The sequence below is a fragment of the Caretta caretta genome, chromosome 3 (genome assembly GCF_965140235.1).
Source record: "Caretta caretta isolate rCarCar2 chromosome 3, rCarCar1.hap1, whole genome shotgun sequence".
NCBI classification, from domain to species: domain Eukaryota; kingdom Metazoa; phylum Chordata; order Testudines; family Cheloniidae; genus Caretta; species Caretta caretta.
The window spans coordinates 153,293,753-153,317,991 of record NC_134208.1 but is presented as its reverse complement, the minus strand read 5'-3'; the positions used below and the strand labels follow the sequence as shown (position 1 = coordinate 153,317,991).

At 43.4% G+C, this 24,239-nt stretch overlaps 1 protein-coding gene across 7 annotated transcripts in view; it reads left to right on the top strand.

Moving 5' to 3' along the window:
• Positions 1-24,239, top strand: part of MOCS1 (molybdenum cofactor synthesis 1) — a 49,721-nt gene that overhangs the window by 1,997 nt on the left and 23,485 nt on the right. For 6 of the 7 annotated variants that reach the window (XM_075127032.1, XM_048843459.2, XM_075127033.1 and 3 more), the window contains exons 2-4: positions 9,698-9,830; positions 10,244-10,411; positions 20,466-20,630. In XM_075127032.1, the coding sequence (XP_074983133.1) occupies positions 9,698-9,830; positions 10,244-10,411; positions 20,466-20,630 (466 nt within the window). Of the gene's footprint in view, positions 1-4,396; positions 4,495-9,697; positions 9,831-10,243; positions 10,412-20,465; positions 20,631-24,239 lie in introns of all 7 variants that reach the window. The other variant, XM_048843461.2, reaches the window with a different exon arrangement.

Sequence of the window (24,239 nt, the reverse complement as noted above, 5' to 3'; positions counted from 1 at the left end):
GTCTTGAAACTGAATTTCCTCAGCAAAAACATTGTCCTAACTAGGCTGCTCCCAATTTGTTAGATGCCTCGAAAATTAATTCCACCTCCTTGGTGCCAAACTGGGGTGGAAGGGCACAACAGAAACATGCAGAGTGTAAGTGTCTGGCACACGTCTGCAAAAATAGGACTTGACATACAGAATAATCACAAGTTTTACGTGATTTATTGGTTACACTCTCTCACATGGCAGCCCCTTAACGAGCAAAAAACAGACTGGGACTAGGTTCTGGTGCTGCTTTCTGGATTACTGGAAGTCAGTAATATTTTTAAACTGACGGTGAATTTAATACTTTTTTACAAGAAATCAAACTGACAGTAAACAACTTATCTGTCAGTAAAATTGGCTCAATAAGTTAGAAAAATGGTTGTTTGGTTTTCGATGGGTCACATAGTAGACTTGTTAAATTATGTGACTACAAGCAGAGCTTTAAGTCTAAAATTGCCATCCTAGAGACTGCATTTTTAAAATTGCTCAATCTAGAATACCTTGCTCTTTTGAATGCTACTTTGCAGGTTTCAAAGCAGAATATTGTCAATCACCTTTTTTTTTTTTTCTTTTTTGGCTTGCAAGAAGGGAGGAGCACTTGGGATATCTGGTGGGTAGACCTGTGACTTCTATGTGTATGGTGGTGGCAGTTGTATTGTGGTCTAAAATGTCATCTGAATCCCCCTGTAACTTAAGCAGCCAATCAATGTTAGTTATTCCATGTAAAATGGGGTTCTGTATCCCCCTTTCTTCTCTCTCCCTTCTGGGGGTCAAATGGCAGGAGGGATATTCTTTCCAAGTTCCTTCCACAAAATAAGCACTCAGATTGGTCACCAAAATCAGATGCTGCTCACTGTAGATTATGCAGATATTCTAAATATGATCACGTTTGCCACTTGGCATGCCCCTCGGTAGGGTTTGAATATGAGGCTCCTTTCTGCCATCCACCTAAATGAAGGAGGAATTATCCCCCGAATACTACCCACTTGTGGCACCGGAATGAGATGTTACACACAATACATGTTAAGGAGTACTTGTGGCACCTTAGAGACTAACCAATTTATTTGAGCATGAGCTTTCGTGAGCTACAGCTCATTTCATCGGATGCATACCGTGGAAACTGCAGCAGACATTATATACACACAGAGATCATGAAACAATACCTCCTCCCACCCCACTGTCCTGCTGGTAATAGCTTATCTAAAGTGATCATCAAGTTGGGCCATTTCCAGCACAAATCCAGGTTTTCTCACCCTCCACCCCCCCACACACACAAACTCACTCTCTTTGTCACTCTCTTTGTCACTTTGGATGGGCTATCACCAGCAGGAGAGTGAGTTTGTGTGTGGGGGGGTGGAGAGTGAGAAAACCTGGATTTGTGCTGGAAATGGCCCAACTTGATGATCACTTTAGATAAGCTATTACCAGCAGGACAGTGGGGTGGGAGGAGGTATTGTTTCATATTCTCTGTGTGTATATAAAGTCTGCTGCAGTTTCCACGGTATGTATCCGATGAAGTGAGCTGTAGCTCACGAAAGCTCATGCTCAAATAAATTGGTTAGTCTCTAAGGTGCCACAAGTACTCCTTTTCTTTTTGCGAATACAGACTAACACGGCTGTTACTCTGAAACAATACATGTTGCAGATCTGTGGTCTTCCTTTGCTTTTTGCATGAGGAATGAAGAGGAGTGTTGTGGGAGGGATGTGTCGGGTGAGGCTGTAGCAAGCAGCACTGTGGCCTGCTGTATCTTACACAGGCCCACTATGGGGTTACCTAAGTAGTTCCAATTAAGCAATATTTGGGCTTACTTTTTAAGGACCCGGTGGCAATTTTTATTTACTTGTAGCCCATGGGGTTTTACACTTAACTTGGGGGCCACTTTTTCTCTGGGCTTTTTTTTTTTTTTTCCTTAGGCCAAGCACTGCCCCTCACATGCAGCATGATTTTGCAAGCCCTGCCCCTATGCTGCTCCGTAGCCTCACTCCCTCTGGGTTTGGATGGCTTTTTTTTTAGACCAGTCATGCTTGTTTTTTCACCCCCAGCAAAATCCTCTACAAATGCCTATTTAGTGATTTGTCAAGACAAACACTTGATCGTTTTTCGTTAGTCTCTCAGAGAACTCTGTTAAATCTTCATAGTCTCTGGAAAGTGAAGAATGTCTGAGGGCTTCAGGCCTGGGTGGCAGGGCTCAGGTTACTGGCCCCCTGCCTGGGGCTGAACCCCTTGAGCTTTGGCTTTGCTCCCACTCCACCTGGGGGGTGGGGCTCAGGTTTTGGCACCCCCACCAGGATGGCGGGGTTCAGGCAGGCTCAGGCTTCAGTCCCTGCTCCTGGGGTCATGTAGTAATTTTTGTTGTCAGAAGGGGGTCGTGGTGCAATGAACTTTGAGAACCCCTGCACTAGGCCATCTTGCGATATTCCTAATGGGTGTTAATATTTCTGGTGATAACTTTTTAAATTTTTTTATATTTGTGGAAAAATTACTCTAGAAAGCACAATCTGATTGACGCATCCGGAGGCTTGACACCCTGTCACGGAGAGTTACAGGAATAACTGTTATATTTTTTTTAACTATTCAGTGTGATCTTCTAAACATCTTAGTGGTAATATAAAGTGTCAGATTGACAGCCCAGGAGTCTGAAGTCCTTTGTTCACAGATCAGGTAGCAGTACAGTCAGTAGCAGAGCAGGCTCCCCCCTATCAGTGTGCCTCAGCTGACCTTTCAGGTGGGATGAAAATAGTTCAGGGCCCATAACCATTTAATCCTTGGCCTTTCTACTGAGGCTATTGATAATGCCAGTGAGTGCCAACTGAAGAGGTGTGGGTTTTTTTGTTTTTGGTAATGTAGACAACAGTTCCACTAGAAACTGGAACGAGAACTACCAAGCTCATCTCACGTGTCTGTGAATAACCATTAGTGGGAACTTGCTGTCGGCACCAGCTTAGGTTGGATTGACCTGGAAACGTAGATAGCTAAGGATGGATCACTTGATGATTACCCGTTCTGTTTATTCCCTCTGAGGCACCTGGCAATGGCCACTGTCAGAAGACAGGATACTGGGCTAGATGGGCATTTGGGTCTGACCAACTATGGCCGTTCTTATGACTCCTCCCATTACCAGTCCCCTAAACTGTATCCCAGTATAAGGATATGACAACAAGCTAATAAATAGGAAGTTCTAGCAGTCAGGATGAAAACATGATCTCTTTTACAGAAGCCTGTCTGCTACACACCAAGCAAAGATTGTTCATTATTTCCAAGAATACTTTTAAAGGGACCATATCGACATGAGTCTGCAGATCCAGATGACATGAGTTAGTGGCGAATCTCTGTTTGCATCACTTGGGCAGAGGGAGAGGAACAGATGGAGTCATACTTTCACTGGGGAAAGCCCTGGGTAGTAAGCTTTCCTCTCTTCATTCACTTTAAAGTTGTCAATCTTTTATAACCTTGTGTTACACCAGCTTTTGCATGCTTCTGGTGGAGATTTTTTTACAGATTCTAAGGTTATAATGAGAGAGTGTCATGACAATAACTAGGACTTCTGTTTTATTTTTAGTTTGTAGAAAAAGCAAAAGCATCAATGCATTTGCTTTTAAATTACAAGCAGCTTCTAGCGCTCAAGCAACATTACAATAACAAACCATTTTATGCAACTGAAGAAAAATTCAATTAAGGAAGCAGATCTTGATTTCAGTTTCAAAAAGTATGTTTAAACAGCTAAAAGATTTTATAAAACTACAGTAAAACCTGCTTAGCGACCACCTCTGAAGAGAGACCACCCGTCACAAGTGAGTACTTGCAGAGGCCATGGAACTTGCCCCCCTATAATTTAACTGAAAAAACTGTGACGAGCGGCCATCTGTCATCTGCAACCAGTGGCATTTTCTTACTCCCTTCAGAGCTGGGTGCCCAGCCACCGCTCTCCGCTCTGCCTTCAGAACTGGGCGGCCGGAGAACAGCGGCTGCTGGCAAGGCACACAGCTCAGAAAGCAGTGCTGCCATCAGCAGCAGAGAAGTAAGGGTGGCAATACCATACCTTTTGAAGAGAGACCACCTCTTACAAGCATCCACTTCTGCAAATTCCCATGAATGGTTGCTCTTGGCAGGTTTTGCTGTACATTGGGACTGTGTCCTTGAAGAGAGTGCCACTTTCACATTTATAATAGGCAAAGGTTGCTAGTTATCTGAAAATATGTGAAGCAACTAAAGGATGTAAAAAAACCACAAAGTTAGTTGAGGGATGAGCACAGGTTAAAAGTCTATAAATGTAGCTGTGTGCTCTTTCTTATACTTTGTCTACATTAGGGAATTTTTTTTACCAGAAATTACCACCAAAGCTAATGGTGGTTCATCTCTCTCTGCTAGGTGCAGGCCTGGTGTAGCACTCCCTAATGTCAACAAGGCTTCACAGAACTGGTAGACGCACGCTGTGGTCTGTCTGCACTACCCCCTGGGAGTTAAAGGTAGATTTATTCCACTGCCTGCTCATCTGGAAGCCTTCTTAGTAGTTACCATGGATGAATCATGTATAGGGTCTGAGCTGAGAGCATGGCTGTGTGTTGATGTGTCTGTAGTTATCAGTTTTTCCTACTGGCAAATGCAGACAGAGAGGGCCAGGGTCCTATATTGACACCTGATACTGTTCAGTTGTTCAAACTGAATCTGGCATCCTTTTTAGTGTAGTAAGCAAACTTCAGACAGAAGCAGGCATAGATTTCCTTCTGCCTGCTGAAAATGGACGACCGACAGTAGAAGTACTGGTAACTAAGGGTATGTCCACACTGCAATAAAAGACCCGTGACACAGTTGCAGCTGGCCTAGGTCAGTTGGGCACAGGCTGCAAGGCTAAAAATTGCTGTGTAGAAGCTGGGGTTGGAGCCTGGGCTCGGAGACCCACACCCCTCACCAAGTTTCCGAGCCTGGGCTCCAGCCTGAGCCCAGATGTCAACACTGCAAATTTTAGCCCTGCATCCTGAGCCCTGGGAGCCTGACTCAACTGACCCCGGATCTGAGACTCAGTGTGGTGGGGGTTTTTTAAATTGCAAAGTAGATGTACCCAAACAGGGCTAATGGGCCACTTTACGTAAGCAGACACTTGTGCTTCGTGCCTATTTTCAGACCTTACCAGTCCACTGGCCAAGCTGCTATTGAAAGTCCTCTGGACTCTTGCCATTTAATTACAAGATCTCCGCAGTTGGAGAGCGGAAGTAAATTGAACAGTGGTCTCTGGGAAGATTATGTTCCTACAAAAGGATTGTTTCTGCTTTTTTAAAAAGGTTTGCAGTGTTAGAACAGCTGTGAATGAGTCAAAATAGCTTCAGCTATTAGATGTCACCTCTCTGCACCTCCCACTGTTCTGCTGTCTGTCTGGCTGCACCTTGCTCCACCCCACATGCCCTACACTGCCTGGCTGATCTGTTCAGAGAGTGTATCTTCTACCTGTCTCCCACCCAAAGGAGTAGCACGCAGAAAATCTTCTCCAAAAAAACTTCTGAGGGGGAATAGGCTTAGCTGTATCTAGAGTATGGAAAATATTGTAAATATCTCTAAGCATAGTGCTAGGGCTCCCTTGTTTAAACTATGGAGTGACTAACGCTGCTGGCTAGAGCCAGGCATAATGTGGGCAGGGCTGTGCATCCTTGCTTCACCAGTACACCTCTACACTTGACCTCCCGGCATCCAACCTGTGCGGGCAGAGCAGTTCTGGAGCTTTTTCAGCAGCAACTTTGAGTAGCTCTTCTGAATAGGTTTTTATACCATGCTCATCAACACAGTATCTGAGCTCCTTCCAGTAGCGCACAAAGGCCTGGTCTACGCTTGGGGGGGGGGGGGGAATCGATCTAAGATACGCAACTTCAGCTATGCTATTCTCATAGCATAAATGCTATTCTCATAGCTGAAGTTGCATATCTTAGATCGACTTAGAATCACTTACTTTGTGTCCTCGCGGTGCAGGATCAACAGCCGCTGCTCCCCTGTCAACTCCGCTTCCGACTCTCACGCTGGTGGAGTTCCGGAGTCGACGGCAGAGCGATCGGGGATCGATTTATTGCATCTACACTAGACGTGATAAATCGATCCCAGATAGATTGATCACTACCCGCCGATCTGGTGGGTAGTGTAGACATGACCTGAGTGATGTGACTAACATCTGTGACGTGGCTTGTTCTCTCATCCTCTCCATATCCTCCACATAATGCAGCCCTAGAGTCCAGTCACTCATTTAACGTTTGAGGTTTATAGTCAGATCCTTAACCTTTAACCCCTTATCCGTTATAACCTAACAAGGATAGCTAGAATGTCTGGAACTGGCCACTGTAGTCACAGGATTTTAAATATTCCTTTTTTCTTTAACTTGCTAACACAAAATCTGTCTCCTTAAATAATTTTATGATGCTGTGTCTGAAGAGCATTAATGGAAACAAAATGCATTGCATTTTTAAGAACCATTTCCACTGCATCTCACACCCCTCCTCCCATTATGCTAACCTTATTTTGTTCCCTTCATGTAGTGACTGCTCAGTGTCTATTATAATTATTCAGTTGGTCTCCATAAAATCTTAATATAATTGTGATTAATATAAATGGAGAAATGTGAGCATCCACCACCAGATAAGAGCATATAGGTATTTTAAAAACAAACAAAAACCACTTCTATAGCTCCTCTAATTTGAGCCTCTGAAAACACTTATAAAAGTGGTTAACTAGTATGCTCCCTGTTTTACAGGTGGGGAAGTGGAAGTAATGTGGGGTTAAATAACTTGCCCAGCACCCCACAGGTTAGTGGCAGAGCTGGGAGTAGAGAGATATAACCAGTAGGCAAAGCTTTCAGTAGAGTGAGATTGAAGACCTACTTGAAAAACTTGCTACTCTGATACTTGAAAAATGTACATCTTGTGGTCTCAAGAGTGCATCCAAGACTTCAGCTTTGGGGTCCATCTGAGCGTGCTTGTTCAAACCTTAAAAGTGAAAAGCTTTCTGAGGCAGTTGTCTATCCAGACTTGCTAATATACTGAAGCATGCTTCTTAGGAGTAGTCTCACATGGGAAGTGGTTAGGGATTAGCCCAAAGGCAGGGAGCGAACTGGCTGCTGTCACCCTGTCTTACTTCAGAGTCTCAAACCTCAGGCTCAGCTCTCCATGTTAATAGCAGACCATGGATCTCAGTTTCTGTGTCAAATTGTGGTTTCACTCTCAGATTTTTTCACAGTAGCTATTTCTTTAGCTAGAGGCTTGAATGATCTGATAGACCATGGGATAGGAGGTGGAGGAGAGGGAAATGGAGAGTGGCCACAGGGAATCTGGGTGGGGAGGTCATTTATATAGTCTTACTCCAACTCAAAGGTGTGTTTAAAGTTGACATAGTGGGGATATGGAGTGGGGAGAAAACCAGGCACAAGCTTGATAGGCGCTATTAATAGGTTTATTCAAGAACAGAAAGTTTTAGAAATAAAATTAATGAGGATATTGCGTTATTGTGAAGTGGAGAGGGAATCCTTCAGACTTCTGAAGCCTGTGCAACTCAACCTGCTCTTACTTACTCCACATATGCACCAGTGTAACTCCATTGATTTCAGTGATGTCCAGATCTGTGCTGGTATAATAGCTTAGAATCCAGCCATATAATCTAGATGACTGTAAGCATGCCTGTATTTCTGAGGCATACAGGTGTAGTTTGAGCCTCTTAGAGAAAGCATTCTAGTCTTCACACAACGTATGTTGAACCTGGAGGCATCAGCAGAAACAAAGTTTGGCAAATAGCTCTTTCTTAATTAGTTTACTCTGGGAATGAACTGTTCTATCACTTTAATGTATTTTTTTAGATGTTGGCACTCTCTCTGCTTTTAAAATAACTATTTCTGGAGCGCTTTTGTAGTCTTAATCCCCATCCACAAACAAGTCTGGGTTTGTTCCCCAAGTAGCTAAGAGATAAGGGCAACCCACTCTGAGGATCAGTGGTTGCAATTTCCTTACTTGGAAATAGGTAAAAGACAAACTTTGCTTCAACTCTCTAATACCCCCATTCTTAGGGACGTTTTGCTGGACCACTGGTCTGTAGTTGATCTCCAGAGTGGAGTCCTTGTCCCATGCTGTGAGGATGGTCAGTGCTTCGTAAGTAGGGGGTTATGACACTGAGTAAAGAGCCAGCAGCAGCAGCTGCTGACCCTTGGAAGCAGCTGACAGCATGATTTCCTACCAGCACCCCTCTGTGAAAGGGATGAGATGCAGAATTATTTATAACTAAGATGTTTTTAATCAAGCATCAGCTTCTCTTAATGGCCCAGTAAGCAAAGCGGTGGCCCAGGGGCTACTGCTAAACTTTGACTCTAGTGCACTAAACATTGCGTAGGGTTGCTAGTTTTGGTTGGATGTATTCCTGGAGGTTTCATCCCATGATATAATCTTTAATTAAAGATTAATCTTTCATTCCTGGAGGCTTCAGGCAATCCTAGAGGGTTGGCATCCTTCTTGGGGGGTGTTTCTTTTTTTTTTCCCCCTTTCCACCTTTGTTAGCTGCTGCTCGATACGGTTTGTGTCTTGAGCAGCACTGGTTTGAAACTTAGATTTGCCCATCCCACCCAGGCCTGGGAGTCTCTTATTAGCTCTCCCCACATTTGACCCCTGTTGTACAGTTCTCTGACCCCCTTCCCTTGCTGGTGGTTTACTTCCTTTAATTACGCATGCATAAAGCCCCGCAAATCTGCAGATATCCCCGGACCATTTTTGCGGATAAGATGCAGATACAAATTTTGTATCCACGCAGGGCTCTATGCATGCAGGAGCATGAAGCAGGGATTTCAGATAGTGTTGCAACCTGGAGTAACTAGTCCCAAATGTGTTGTGCTTCTAGCACTTTTAGGCACACCAAAGGAGAGGGGAACAGCACTGTGTTAGTTACAACCTTGTTTAAAACGCTGTCGTATTACTATTAGGGGTTTTAGCACTGCCCTCCCTGACTAGTTACACAGAGCCTTTCACCTGGGAATCATGTTAGCCGAGCCATGTCCATAGCACAAGGTTTCGAACACAATTCAAGCTGGAAAACCATACTAAATATGGCTGTTGCCCACAGATTTAAAAAACCGTTCAAAGTGGCCCAATTTGTTCTTACGTTGGACAGGGCCTTTTGTCTCATACTTGAACTGTCACAGGCAGAAGGCTAGTGGTGTACTTTCAGTTGTAACTTTTAGTTCTTCTGCTAGGCAGCAAAATGCCTGGAAGGCTCATGCCCAGGTTGATCAATTTGAGGACCACAATGAGGGCGTCCGGCTGACTATTTTGGGTGTATATCTTTCCCTCTGTCTTTATAGATTTCAAGAATCAAACTGTCCTTGCAAAATGCATTGCAGAGAAGGCCTACAGCAACTGCTGCACAAAGTGGCTAACTTTAATATGGTTCCTTCCCCTTTATCTTAAATATGCAGCATGATGCAATGGAATTAAGCAGGGGATGAGAGTCGGGAAACTCCTGGAACTCCTTAGCTGTTCCACTGAGACTCACTTTTTGGTCTTGGTCAAAATCACTTGGCTTCTGTGTGCCTCTGTTTTCCCCTTCCATAAGATGTGGATGATGATTTCCCTGTGAAGTTTAGACTCAGTTCAACATTTGTACAGTGCTTTGAAGTTGAAAACAGCTACCCCTTGTTTTGTTGCTTTTTCTCCTCAGGAATTGCCAAGCACAAGGAGAAAAGGTTTCCTAACTGAACATGCTGCCCCTTTCTCTGCTTTCCTGACTGACAGATTTGGCCGTCAGCACAACTACCTACGGATCTCCCTGACTGAGAAATGCAACCTCAGATGTAAGCCTGTCTTCTTCCTTCCCCCTCCATGTCACAGTGAGGTTCATGCATTCCACAGGATATGGTAGCCCACCTGTAGGAACTAGAGCTGGGGGAAAAAATTTCAACCAAAACTCCTTGTGTGAAAAATACAGTTTTGGCAACACCCATACTTTTGCCATGGGTTGGCCTCCCTCCAGACTTAAGTGGCAAACTTTATTTACAGACCTGTCAAAGTTATTTTAGGAGTTAGGCCAGCAGCCTTGTCCGTGGGTTGCTAGTTTGACTCTGTTCTTGCTAGCTGTATTTCTGCAAGGCAGAACAGTTGGCAATTACAGGCAGTTGCTATGCAAAGTGCATCCAAGTACAGTGTTGGTTCCTTGCCAGTGGCTGATCCTTCCATTTGCCCATGTATTTCTTGATTGCTCATTCAGGTCAGTACTGTATGCCAGAAGAGGGAGTTCAACTGACCCCTAAATCAGAGCTGCTCACTACCCAGGAGATAATCACCATTGCCAGGCTCTTTGTGAAGGAAGGTGTGGACAAGATCCGATTGACTGGTGGAGAACCACTCATCCGGCCTGACGTGGTTGATATTGTGGGTAAGTTTCTGGTCTGGCTTTCTCCTCCTTTAGCAGCGCCACAAATCATGCAGCACAAAGATGTCTCGGCCTAATCAAATTGAGTAGCATGGCATGTAGGCTATGCTCTGAGGGAATGTTCCCTATCACGATCTGAGAACCCTATTCGTGTAATCAAATGTTCACAAATAGTCTCTTCCATCTGCAAGCACCATCTCCCTCTGCACCTTACCAAATACATGCAATACGGGGTTATTGCGTACAGCAAACCTCCAGTGCTTTGCACCGTTCTGTTTTTGAATCTCCCAAATGATGGGGCTTCTTCCACGTCACATCCTGTACCAGACCTGTACATTGTCTTCATGTTCAGTTTCAGAGACTGAATTCCAGCAGTCCAGCCTGGAGGTGACACATGCATGGGTTGCTGTGGGCAGGTTCTCATCCAGGAGGAAGGGGAGAAGTTTCTTAACAAGCTGCAGGTAAAAGAAGGCACTTTTTAGATACTGGTGCTACCTGGTCAGCCCAGCATATTGAGGAGTCAAGGAAGGCCTGAGGCTTTGTGCCTGTCTGACAAATGAGAGCTGTCTGCCTTCAGTGGCAGGTGGAGACACTGTCTCTGCTAGTTCTTTAGTGCATTTCCCCTTTCTGACTAGGTGTCGTATCCATCTTGCCTCGATTCAGCTTGAGCCAGCTGCACTTCATCCAGGAGCTGATTTCTGCCGTTGTTCCCCCCACAAGACATTCTGATGTCTTGTTAGTGGCAGTGGTTCCACCACTTGAGAATGAGAGATGTAGTTGAGTGCAATGGGCACCCCGTTGTCTGCTGAGCCCAGGGGGTCTGACTAAATCCCAGTGGGCTTGTGTAGATATTGAAAACAACAGGGAATAGTATGGATCCCTGTGGGACTCTGCAGATGAGTGCCTTTGGAGCAGGGCGGGGGCAATTACCTTTTGCCATTCAGTCTACTGGAGAGGAATGAATGGAATCACTGTAGTCTTGGGCCACCTACTCCTGCTACATCATGTAGCTGGGTTAGTAAGTGGTCCTCTGTGTCAAAGGCAGCAAAAAGGTCCAGCAGTGTGAACATGGAAGTCTTGTGTCCATGGCCATAATGTCATTAGTGCCAATGGAACTGTCTCTGTGTTGAGCCCTGATTGTGAGACATCCAGGATGTTGACCCATGTCATGTGTGGTTATTGGAGCTTGGTGGTTACTGCTCCTTCAGTTATTTTGTCTAGAAAGGGGAGGCTGGAGACCAGATGGTTGTTGGGGAGATCTTCAGGTCCAGTGATGGCTTCTTGAGCACTGGGCAAACTCTTTTTCAAAGAGTTTTGTAGGTGTGCTTGTATGAAGGAGACATTGATTATTTCCATTGAGAGCGGGCATAGTTGTTCTTCGCTGGCTTTTATAAGAGCATGGATCCATTTCACAGGTTGTGGCTCTAACATTTGTTAGGGCTTCTTAAGTTTGTTCTGTGTGATGGGGCCAAACTGTGTCAGGGTGGGTAATAGAGTCTGGTTTGAGTGCAGTTTCGTTTGTTCCAGTGTGTTCCATACATTTTCAATTTATCTTGTCAGCAAAATATGCTGACTGCTCTTCCCCATGCTTGGTGCTTGTGTCAGATATTTGGGCTATGCTGTCTGGATTAATTAACCAGTTCACTATGCAAAATAGCCGTGCTGGCCTTGGTAGTGGAGGGGTAGAAGGCTCATTTTGCATCCGTGACTGCAGTGGCTTAATCCTGTAAGAGTTGTCTGTGCTGCTGGAGGATGGATTCAGAATATGATTTGCACTCAAGCTTTCTGCCTGTGCACTTTGCCTGCTGTAGCTGATGTGTGAACCCGAGTGATCATTTTGGTTTGTGTCAGGGGCGAATGTGGCAGGTTGGGGCCATTTGTGTTAATGGTACTGGATGTTCGGTGATTGTACTATTGGACTAACTCATTGGTGTCTTGGGCCTTGTATTTGTGTGGCTTGTTCTCCTAGGGTGAGTTGAAACCTAGAGAATTCAGGGGTCTACACATGCATTTTTTTCTTCTTCTTATAGGTTGTCCTGTAATTTACTGTGCATGTGTCTGGCACCTAAAGACACGGTCCCCAAATAAAGGACTTGTAATTAACAATGGAGGGAGCTTTCACTGAGGCAAGACAGGTCCACTGCTGTGTTTTCTCCAGACTTCCAAAGGATATGCCAGAGGCACCATTACTGCAGCAGTTTGAGAACAGAATTGTGGATGGGGAAGTGACTAGCCCTACAGATGAAGGCAAGCAGCCTGGATTAGCACCAGTCTGCATTTTCCTGAATGGAGCATTGTGTACTGTGACATTGTTTGAAAACAGTTTAACTGTTCAGTGGTGCTGGAAAATAACTCCTCTTTTTGAAGTTGTTAGACACATAACGTGGGAAAGCCTTGCATTCAGTTAATCAATAAACTCCTAATCTGTAGTCTTGTTGTTAATTACAATAAATAAGTAAATGTTCCACGAATTAGTGGAGCATTATTCACATAACTCCAGTGTGATTAGAAATCGAAACCCAGTAATAATCTGAATGTAATAGAACACAACTGTGTAAAACCACCAGTGACTGGTGTTAGATAAATATCTGTCTTTAAGGGAGTTTAAATTCCAATTATTGCCCTTTTAACTGAAGCATAAATCATGTCCTGCAGACATGGATTTGGAATTAGTATCTTAAAATGGTCTTTGCAAGATGATCATTTATAATATACCCTTCCCTGTTAGACATGGTTTACATTTCTGAATTTTGCTATTTGTAATAGTCTGTGTTTAATCATTGATGGTGTTTTTCATTCAAACTGGACAATGAAACCAATTTGGTCCATTTCACTTCCTCTCGTTAGTTCACTTTTTGGATTTCATGTGTTAGTACAATGCAGTTTTGTTTCCAGCATTGTGGGGAAATATTTACATTTCTTAACTGAACCTATGAAAACACTCCTAATTATTTTGGATTTTTAAACCCTTTTTGTGTCTCACTCTATTTTAAGGCACCTTGCAAATCCTAGTCATCACTCACCTGCCTGAGAAGCTTTCCTTAAGCAGCATGCAGTGCTTAGGGTGTTTGGCGATTCTGGTGCTCTGAATTTAGCTTAGTTTTTCCACTGAATAAATGTTCTCTCTATATAAAGTGCAATATATCTGCTAACAGTAAAACTCTTAAAGTCTGTAAGGGATAGAGGAATAATCAGTACCATGTTCTGCTAAGACTCTGCGTCTGCACTTTTTTCTTTTCCCTGCTGCAATAATGTGGCTTGAAGCCAACATGGGAAACTAGGTTTTTTAATCTCTTATTTATCTACAGGCCTGCTGCAACTCTTCAGATTATTTAGAAACTCACATACACCATGAGTCAGCAGCTACAACTTACTGTAGGTTATGTCATGTCCTTTTGCCTGCTTTGAGCCACAAGTCCCTGAGATGACTAGTAAATGGGGTATAGATGAGGCCCTACCAGTTTCACAGCTGTGAAAAAGTGTCATGGACTGTGAAATAAGCCCTTCCCCATGAAATCTGATCTCCCCTGTGCTGCTCAGAGTGCCCCAGCTTGCGGGGAGGCAGGGGAGGCTCCTAGCTGCAAGTCCCAGCCGGGCTGGGGAGGGACAGGACTTGTCCTTCCCCCTGCATGGCTGCTCTGTGGAGAGTGGGGGGAGATCAGACCCACCTCCGTGTACGTGTTGGGTTGGGACCCCCACTGTTACAACACTCTGAAATTTCAGACGTAAATATCTGAAAACGTGAAATTGACCGATTTAAAAACCCTCAGGCATGAAATTGATCAAAATGGATCCTGAATTTGGTAGGCCCTAAGTATAGAGTCTGTCTTCTCTAGGTCAGCCAAGACTCCCTAGATTTGTATCAAATGTATATAATTTTTATTTATTTTACTAACTGATGGCTGTTAAGTGGTCTCTGTCAGTATGTCTACACTTAAAGTGCTGTAGCGCTTCAGTGTGGACCCTACCTATGCTGATGGGGGGGATTCTTCCATCAGTGTAGGTAATCCCCTCCCCAAGAGGCGGTAGCCCTCTGCCTAGCTCTGTCTACACCGTGGGTTAGGATGGCGTAGTTACGTCTCTCAGGGGTGTGGATTTTTCACACCACTGAGAGATGTAAAATCCTAGTGTAGACCAGACCTGCGAAATTAGCTTGTGGGAGAAGGGAGTGGTGTCTCAGCTCAGTTCCTAGTGGACAGACATCCATAACACTAAAACTTCCTTTACTCAGTGTGACATCCCAGGGGCCAATCCATACTAATGAGTAGCTGTGTCACCCTCACCCTGTAACCTAGGCTGCCCTTTACAGCACCTTGCTGCTGTAGCCTCCGGTCTGGACTGTTCACAAACAGCCTCCAACACGCAAATCACGCCCAGCTATGTCTGTGTGTGGCCTGCAGCCAGCCACACCTTGGCTCTTAGCAGCAGTGGTTATGCTGCAAGGTGACCCCAATACATTCCCAGTCTCAAATCTTCCCCCAGAAAAGTATGACCTGTACTGCCCAGCCCCCTCCTGGACAGTGCAAATATGTTACGTCCATTATTCCTTTAAGGGAATAATATGCACACAACTTGTTACTCCAAATAGAGTTACCCAGACACTTCAGCATGAACACACTGGATTAGATAAAACAAGTTGACTAACTACAAAGAGAGATTTTAAATGAGTACAAGTAATGAGGCATCCAAGCCAGAAATGGTTACCAAAAAAAAAAGAGAAAACGCTTATTAATGCCTAACTTAACAAACTACGTTAGATTCAAAGAACGTTTTCTCACCACATGCTTTCAGCGGTGTTACTGACCAAATTCTTTATGTCGGGACCCTTCCCCTAGGGGCCAACTCCTGCTTCCTTTGTCTCTTCAGAGAAAGTGAATGCGATAGGCGGAGAGAGAGGACTCCCTTGGGATGTTCATCCTTCCTTTTTATAGCATCAGTCCCCTCTTAGAAAAACATTTTCAGCTAAGAACCAGGAACCAAAGGATATGTAGAAGGATGTTCTCTGCTGTTTTTTCAAGCTGTTTGAACTTCCTTTGTCTTCCATTCCTGTCTGATGACTGTTAACTGCTTAAATGCAAATTAAGCAGAGCATCATTCCTTTGTTTAGGACAGACCTGTTTGCCAGCTTCTGTTTTGGCCAGGGCGGTGGGGTTTGGAATATGTATTAACACCATACAGAGGAATCTTATAACGTCATACAAAGTTGTCACACCTATCTGACTAGGACAATACTGATTGGCAAATCATGAGTTTACAAATGATACCTTACAAGACCTGTACCAAGATTATTATAATAGTGGGTAGGGTGTGAACATAGGTGTATCCGTCCCAGTCATTCATTGGCTGTTGGTCCTTTTGTGGGAAGTGTTAGGGGAGAGAGCCACAGGGCTCCTAGAGCAGGAATTGGTGCAGTGTGGAGTATTGGGTATGTTTTATCAAAACCTAGAACAGGAGGGAACTTGCCTAAGAGGGACTATGCTGGTAGCTCTACTGGCTAATAGCAGGATTCCTGCAATAAGACTTGTCCAAAAAAACCAAAAAACATTTTGAGTCATCAAACAATTATACTTCTCTTAAGCAATTATTTTTATGGGTCTCATTGAAAACAGAACCTTTGTCTCCCCATTATTTATATATAAAAAAATTTTAATAGCAACCCTGGCATTATCACATATTTTGTTAATGCCTCATGTTTAGTCTACTCCTTATTTTGCTTGTTTGTCTTTGGCTTTTTTAATAGCTTTTTCCTCTTTGAAATACCTTGATATTTATAGAAATAATGCAATTAGTCTGGGCAGGGCTTAGTGACATTTACAAGCCTGTTTATATGAATAGTTTGAAATGTATTAGTACATTTATATATATGCTTGTATACACCCTCTCCTCTTCCCACCCCCCTTTGCTGACTGCAGCAACAATTAAATTTAGCAGGCATGTACTTTGATCTGATTGTTGCTGTCCTGGAGCGTGCTGACATACAAACATGCAAGATACTCCAAAGGTCTGTTCTGCATTCCGATTTGTTAGAAACACCTTTTAAAATACTCTTGAGGGGTGCGAGGGGAGGGATTTTTCTTTAAGCGGCTAAGAGGTTTGTGCGGCTTTTTTACTAATAATTCCCCCCTAAGGATCTCCAAGCTGATGCCGAGGACTGTATGGGGTTATGGTTGGAGTATTTGCAAAATAAAGAGTTGCCTTATTTACACAGCCCCATAAGAGTGCATGGCACTTTACAGACAAATAAATGCATTATTCAACGCATCTGAATGTTTTCCAAACAATTTAGTCCTGCAAAGCCAAATCAACTGTGTCTCAGTTGCATTCTCTTTAATACTGATGATCTTCCCAGCCAGTGGCTGAAAATCAACTATGACCTTTGCTTTGAGGTAGAAAGAACTTTGAACCGTTCCTTTGTTTTGTTATTAGATACTGGGTTGCGTTTTGCTAGGAAATTGCACCTTTTAACTTATCGATAGGAGGGTAGGGAGCCATCAAAAGAGAATATGCCATTTTCAGAGAGAATGTTCTGACCAGGAAGGGGCAACAAACGTAAAAGTGGTTGTCATTTTTTATTTAAAGCTAAATGCTGCACTTCCACCTCAGACTCCTGAGGTAGGTAGTCTGATCTTCTTTCCCACTCCATTCGGTCATTTTGCCATTTGACTTTATTTGTATGTATTTAGCTGCTGGTTTGTCTTTATTTTTTATTTATTTATTTATTTTGCTGAAGTGATTATAGGAGGCATAAAAGCAGCCTTAATCCAGCAGCACACCTCATGTTTGTATATGAAATCTCTCTGTAATCGCTACTGAGTTTACTAGTCAAACAGTGCAGCCGTGGCACAAGATAGCTGCAAATGTTTTACTGCTTAGCCTGCACAAAAAAACAAGCAGGCAAGGATAGTGGCTGGTTGTGGTGAATAACTACAGACACTAAGGATTAGTTCTTCCATCTCTAATTTCTGATCTCTGGGTTCTGTCCAGTCTGTTCACTACACTTGGCAATATTGTGCCCTCCATTAGAGTCTCCAGTGAATTGTCTAGTTGTGTATCCATTACACAAAGAAAAAGGCACTGATAAGAACCACATTCTGCTCTAATTGGCTGGCTAAATTCAGCTGGTGCCATAATAGTTTACTGCTGGAATCCATCTGGTTCAGGCTGCAGCGTGAAAGTCTGATTGGACTCTGCTTAAATCTGTATTTACTACATCTTTCCAGCAGTGACGTCTGTAGTGGCTCCTGTTGTTTCTCTGTTGCTGGAAGCTTGGTGGTTGATGTGTGTTCTGAGGACAGCTGATGGGCAAGCAAAGCAGTTACATTGATGTACGTTCTTCTCCATGCTGGAAGCACAGCACGTTTCCCCTACTGGCAAACGGACTGTGGTGTTAGCTAGTGCTTCTCCCACAACAGTGGCCACCCCTTCTCTGGTAGCTCACTCCTGGTGCATGGGGAAGGTTTGAGACATCCGGAAAGGAAAGGGAAGAGAAAGTTGGTTCTTAAAGAACATTGCTGTTGTCCCTTTGCTTCCAACACTCACAGTACTGGGTATACGTCTTCTAAGCCACAATCTCAGTCGCAAATACCCTAAGGGAAGCACATGAAGGTATGTCTGGAGGTATTTATTCCCAGCTCGATGAGACATACTCATACTAGGTCTCATTGAGCTAACGTGCTCAAAATAGAATGTGGCCACTGCCTCGTACGGGGCAGGAGCAGCGAGGGGCCCCGAGTGCATGCCCCTCAGTCTCTAGGTATATACGCAGGCCGGATAACCCCTCCCTCCACTTGCATTGCCACAGCTATGTTCCAGTGTTGGCATGCTAGCTCCATGGGGAACCAAAATAGAATCTAGTGCTCAGTCCTGCAGCTAGCAGACATATAAGGCAGGGAACCATTTATTTTTGCACCTTAAATAGGCAGATGTGTATCCAAATACAGGCAGGGCTTGTGTACAGTAAACAGTTTGAGGAACACTAAAGATGTAGCTCTCTTGGAGGTAGCAGTGGTGGGAGTGCTTGAGTAGATGGGGACCAGGTGGCCACCTGCTCTTTCACCACTATGCTTTTAGTAAAACTGCTCCAAGCAGCGTTAGATGCCATGGTGATAAAAGTGCCCGTACCCTGTCCACACTAACCCTCCCTCTATTGATAATGCAATGGGAGGGAGACTCCCAGAAAGAGTCTAAGATAAACACAGCCCGAGGGACTAAACCTACTGAATAAGATGCCACTTTTACACAGTCACTTCTTATAGCTGACCTGCACTTTAAGGAGACGAGAAAAGGATGGTTTTTGGAGAAGTATAAGCTGAACACTTTTACTAATCAAAATGACATAACTTAAATACAGTGGAAACCACACACAGTGAATAGGGTGGTAGTGAAACAGAATAGCAATCCCAAGTGATCCCAGTGCATCACCATTTTCAGGTTGCGATCCCAGTTAGGTAAATCCTTTGCTTAGCAAGGCTTTCTCTATGTAGAGTAAGCAGATGACTTCACTATAAAATGGTTCTAGTGTTTCAAACAAATTCTAAACACACGAGAAGGCTTAAAAATACCACTATAAAGAGAGGGAGTGAAAGGAAGTCTAAGGAAAGAAAAAGGAGAAGAAACTGGAGTACTACAGGGAATTCAATTTTTAATTTCATAGTAAGTTTGCTGCCAAATTCCCAGTAACAACCTTCTGCATTTAACTCAGCTGTGCAGATGTTTCAGGCTGGTTTCGGTGTCATGTGAGCCCCATTGGTGGGACAGCATTGCCAAGTTTGGGAAAAGCCTCATTACATTCAGGTTGAGGGGCAGGTTGGATACTAAACCTCATCAAGTGAGACAATGGGTAATGTTCTACAACTTCCTGGCTAGGGGCAGTTGGAATTAGCACCTCTGTTTCCTCACCCATGTGGCAGCCTTTTTACCGTAGACCCTTTGAGCTACCCAATAGTCACCGTGAAGCTCCTAGGACTGGTACTAACATAGGAACTGTGTAGCTCTAAATTGGAGATTAGCCATGTCTCAGAACCTTGCAAGTATTTCTACACATCCGTTTTGGGGGGGGGATGCTGTTGTTTCTGAGACTTGAACTTTGGGGTGTTTATCTAATCTTTCCTCTTGTGTTTTTTAATAGCTGTCCCCTTGTGGGTCTTGCATTAGCACTGTTTGATCACTCAGACTAGTGATGCTTGTTTTAATGCTAATGATGAACTTTGAAGATTTCAGCCTTTAAGCTGTACCACCCGAGTATCTCTTTGCCTTCTTAAATTCCCTGTACAGTTTTTGGTGACAGCTAGCAAAGCATGCTGTGGTCTTAAATTGCTTGTATAATGTTACTTTGAGCTGCTAAAGTAGCTGCCACTTTCTCCCCAGAGATGTGGTTGCGTTTCGTTGGGGGGTGAAGCAGTTTTCGGCGAATGATATGCTATGGTGTTCAAGCCTTTAGGACAAAAGGTGCTCTATAAGTGCAAGCAGTTCAGTATCTGGATCCAGTCGGGGCCCCAAGAAAGCGATGGTTAGCGACTGACCCATTAGCGTTGGAATTCAGCTTTCGGAACTGGACAGCTGGGAGCTGGCCAGGTTAAAGGAGTCCATGGGGCTTCCTTCAACATTAAAGTACTCGTTTGCTGTAATACATATAGAACACAGTTAATCTATATAGCCAGAGCGTTTTGATGAAGTTCTTGGAATCGCTGCTGCTTGCCACAGTTTAGCTCCTTTAATACCATTTGAAGCTGGCTTGCGCTGTACTATATTAATCTAATAAGTGCAGCTCCATAGAGAATGAGGTACAGAAACATGTGGTGGTTGTCAGCAGAGCCCATTTGGTATGGGGTGAGCTCCCCTCTCTATCTTATCTAGTGAATTGGTAAGTGGGTGAAGGGCCTTGGTGGATGGAGGGATTTGGACTCTTGGCTGCGTTCATGTGAAATTAACTTTTCTCTTCCCCACCGTTGTGTATGTTCCTTTCCCTAGTGATCTAGAATGTTCTCTAGAGGTTCCCGTGCATCCTGTGGTTGAACTCTGACCATTAAACGCTCTCCTTTTCCCTGCTGTTTCCTAGCTCAGCTGAACAAGCTAGAAGGGCTACAAACCATTGCTGTCACAACCAACGGGATCAACTTAGCTAGGCTGCTGCCACGGCTGAAGGAGGCGGGGCTGGATGCCATTAACATCAGCTTGGATACTCTGGTTCCGGCCAAATTTGAGTTCATCGTCCGGAGGAAAGGTACAGAAATTCAAATAACATCTCACTGGTTATAGGGTAACATTGTCCATCTTTTTATATTCCTGTTTGTTCATCCAGTCTCTTTCAAACTTCTACTGTTAGAGAAGTGAGATTCCCTTCCTTAAGACCAGCCTAAAATATCTACACTGGGCTTGAGTTTGATAGCTGGCCCTTTTCCCTTCTACTCAGCCTTCTTTCACAGGCAAAACCCCTTTTCATGAGAATGGGTGGAATAAAGAACACTTGTGAATAACAGCTTGAGGTAGGAGGTCTCATAACTACATTTGTCAATTCTCATCTCTACAATGTTCTCCTGTTCAACACTTTCAGCCAAAAACAGAAACAATACCCTGAAACCAATTGCCCACCATTATTAATCAAATGAAGGCATGAATGGCTGCCAGATTGTTTCCTTGCCACCCACAAAAACTGAAAGAGATTCATCCAGATCAGTGGTGGACAACCTACTCCTTGCCATAACCATAGGTTACAACTGACACAAGTTTTTTTTTTGTTTTTTGGTTGTTTTTTTTTTGTGACAACCCCTCCTCCTCGCATGTCTAACCATAAAGAAAAAGAAGATGGTCATAAGTCACTGAAACCCATTTGTGACTCCCAGATTCAGAACCTATTATACCCGAGTACTGGATGATGATGAATACAGAATATATTCACTATGTACCAGGTTGGTCCATGATTTGCCTGCGATACACCAGCTCTGCTTCTTGTACTGACATTTGTTCTTCAACTCTCTAAACATTTGTTTTCCTTGGAGTACAAGCCCTTCCACACACTTCCTACAGTGAATCTGCTTAAGGACCCATCAAATGGGCAATCGTGTGACTTAAGCAACCAATTTAAAATGTCCCCATATGGTTTACTATACTGCTTCTGTTGACTCCTTCAGGTAGGTCCTGGTGGCCTGTGAAATGAGTTAATGGTTCAGTCCAGTTCCTAGTGGACAAATATCCTGCATTGAAATTAGCTTCAGAACTGGCACTATTTGGAATCTTGTTGGCATTTCCAGCAGAGAAAGGACTAAATAGGCCACAAAGACTGAAACTTGCTTTCAGCAGTAGAAGTGGTCTTTCCTGGTCGTGCTTGAGGTGTGTTTAAATGTGTAGTGAGACATTTTTATGGGCCCAAGAGCAAACTATTCCATTGTAAAGGAAAGATAGGCAGTATGGTAAGAGACCACCCTGACTTAACCAGAAGATCTTCAATGACCTGAAACTTTAATAATAATAATAAAAAAAAGTCATGCGAAAGTGTAAACTAGGTCAAATTACAAAGGATAAATATTTTAAAACAAAAAACACAAGCATGTAGGGACACAAATAGAGATTAAACTAGCTAGGGACATAAAGGGTAACAAGAAAACATTTTGCAAAAACATCAGAAGCAAGAGGAAGACCAAGAACAGAGTTGGCTCATTTCCCAACAAGGAGGGAAAGGCAACAGGAAATGCAGCACTGGCTGAAGTGTTAAATGCCTTTTTTGTTCATTTTCACCAAAAATGTTAGCAAAGTGAACATCAGTGTGAGTTGGGTAGGATCTGAGGCTAAAATAGGGAAATAAGTTAAGAATTTCTTAGACAAATTGGATGCCTTCAAGTCTGCAGGGTCTGATGAAATACATCCTAAAATACTTAAGGAACTGGCTGAAGAGATCTGAGTCATTATTAGCCACTATCTTTGAGAACTTGTGGAGGATGGGAGTGATCACAGAGGGACTGGAAAAGGGCAAATAGAGTACCCATTTGTAAAAAGGGGAATAAGTACAACCCAAGGAATTACAGACCAGTCAGCTTAACTTAACCTGGAAAGATAATGGAGCAAATAATCAAACAATCAATTTGTAAGCACCTAGAAGATAATAAGATAATAAGTAACCATCAACATGGATTTGTCAAGAACAAATCATATCAAACCAACCTAATCTTCTTTGACAGTGTAACAAGCCTTGTGGATGGGGGGTGGGAGGGGAGAGGTGATATATGTCACTTTAGTACACTTGAAATGCTATAGTGGCACAGCAGAAAAGGTTCTGGCGGTTATAGTTGATCACAAACTAGATATAAGTCACAAATGTAATACTGTTGCAAAAAAAGCAAAACTTTATTCTGGTATGAATTAGCAGGAGTGGTGTAAGCAAGCCATGAGAAGTAATGCTTTCACTCAGCACTGATAAGGCCTCAGCTGGATACCGTGTCCTGTTCTGGGCACCACACTTCAGGAAAAATGTGGACAAATTGGAGAAAGTCAGAGGAGAGCAACAAAAATGATTAAAGGTCTAGAAAACATGATCCATGAGGAAAGACTGAAAAAACTGGGTTTTAGTCTGCAGAAGAGAAGACTCAGAGGGACCATGATAACAGTTTTCAAGTACATAAAAGATTGTAAAGAGGAAAGTGATAAATTGTTCTCTTTATCTGCTGAGGACAGGAGAAGACGCAATGGGCTTAAATTGCAGCAAGGAAGATTTAGGTTAAACATTAGGAAAGACTTCCTAACTATAATGATAACTAAGCACTGGGACAAATTACATAAGGAGATTGTGGAAGCTCCATCATTGGCGGTTTTTAAAAACAGGCTAGACAAACACCTGTCAGGGATGGTCTAGAAACAGTCTAGATCATACTTAGTCTTGCCTCAGCCTAGGGGACTGCACTAGACTAGATGACCTATTGAGGTCCCTTCCAGTCCTCCATTTCTGTCATTCTATGTTGGTGTTGTGTGTGTAGTTTGTACTGCTGTCCATCCTGTACTTTTTAATGTGGATAAACAGAGCATGAGGTCACTGATGAGGCAGTATGAGTCCTATAACTTTTTTTTTTTCTAGCTAGTGAATCCAAATGTAAATTTCAGAGACCTAGGACAACAAATACAAAATGTGATGATGATATGTTAAAAGTTCCTTTTAAATGAACCTCAATGCTCAACATGAAGTTCAACCCAAATTTTCAGGTTTGGTGAATTTCATGTTGGGGAAAAAATCTCTCTTCACTCCCTTATTTTTTTAAATGCAAAAACAACAAAAAAACCCAAAAAACCCCAAACCCTCAGTGTCTGTGAACCTGCTAGCTTATAGACAATGTCTCCCCTTAGCCACAAGATGGTGCTGCAGTACCAGTAAAGTCAAGAACAAGCTATTTAAAACTCTGCAGGGCTATAGAGAAAGGTAACTGTAAGGTACTGAGCACTTGGCCATGGACCCAAGGTTTCACAAATCAGACTAAACCTAGAGTGTAGCATGATCCATGTCTATGACAGGTGAGGAAAGATGATCGGTCTCTTTCTCTCTCTGCATACTTGTTTGGTTAATCATCTGGCTCATGATGAGGAAATTCACTGTGTTTGGATACAGCTCTCACACAAATGAACATTGCCTCTCTAACTTTCTCATCTAGGTAATGTCATTGGTGTGGTTGCCTCATGGTAGATAGTGCAGGAAAATATCTGGCTGTCCCAGGGCACGGCTGGGAGTCCTGTCCACTCTTTGCTTTTCACTACCTGCACTTAAAGACTAGCCAGTTTCAGGCACTTGTGGGGAAATGTGTTCCTTCTCTCCTATTGAAGGGATAAACCTGATCCTGCAGCTTCAGCAGCT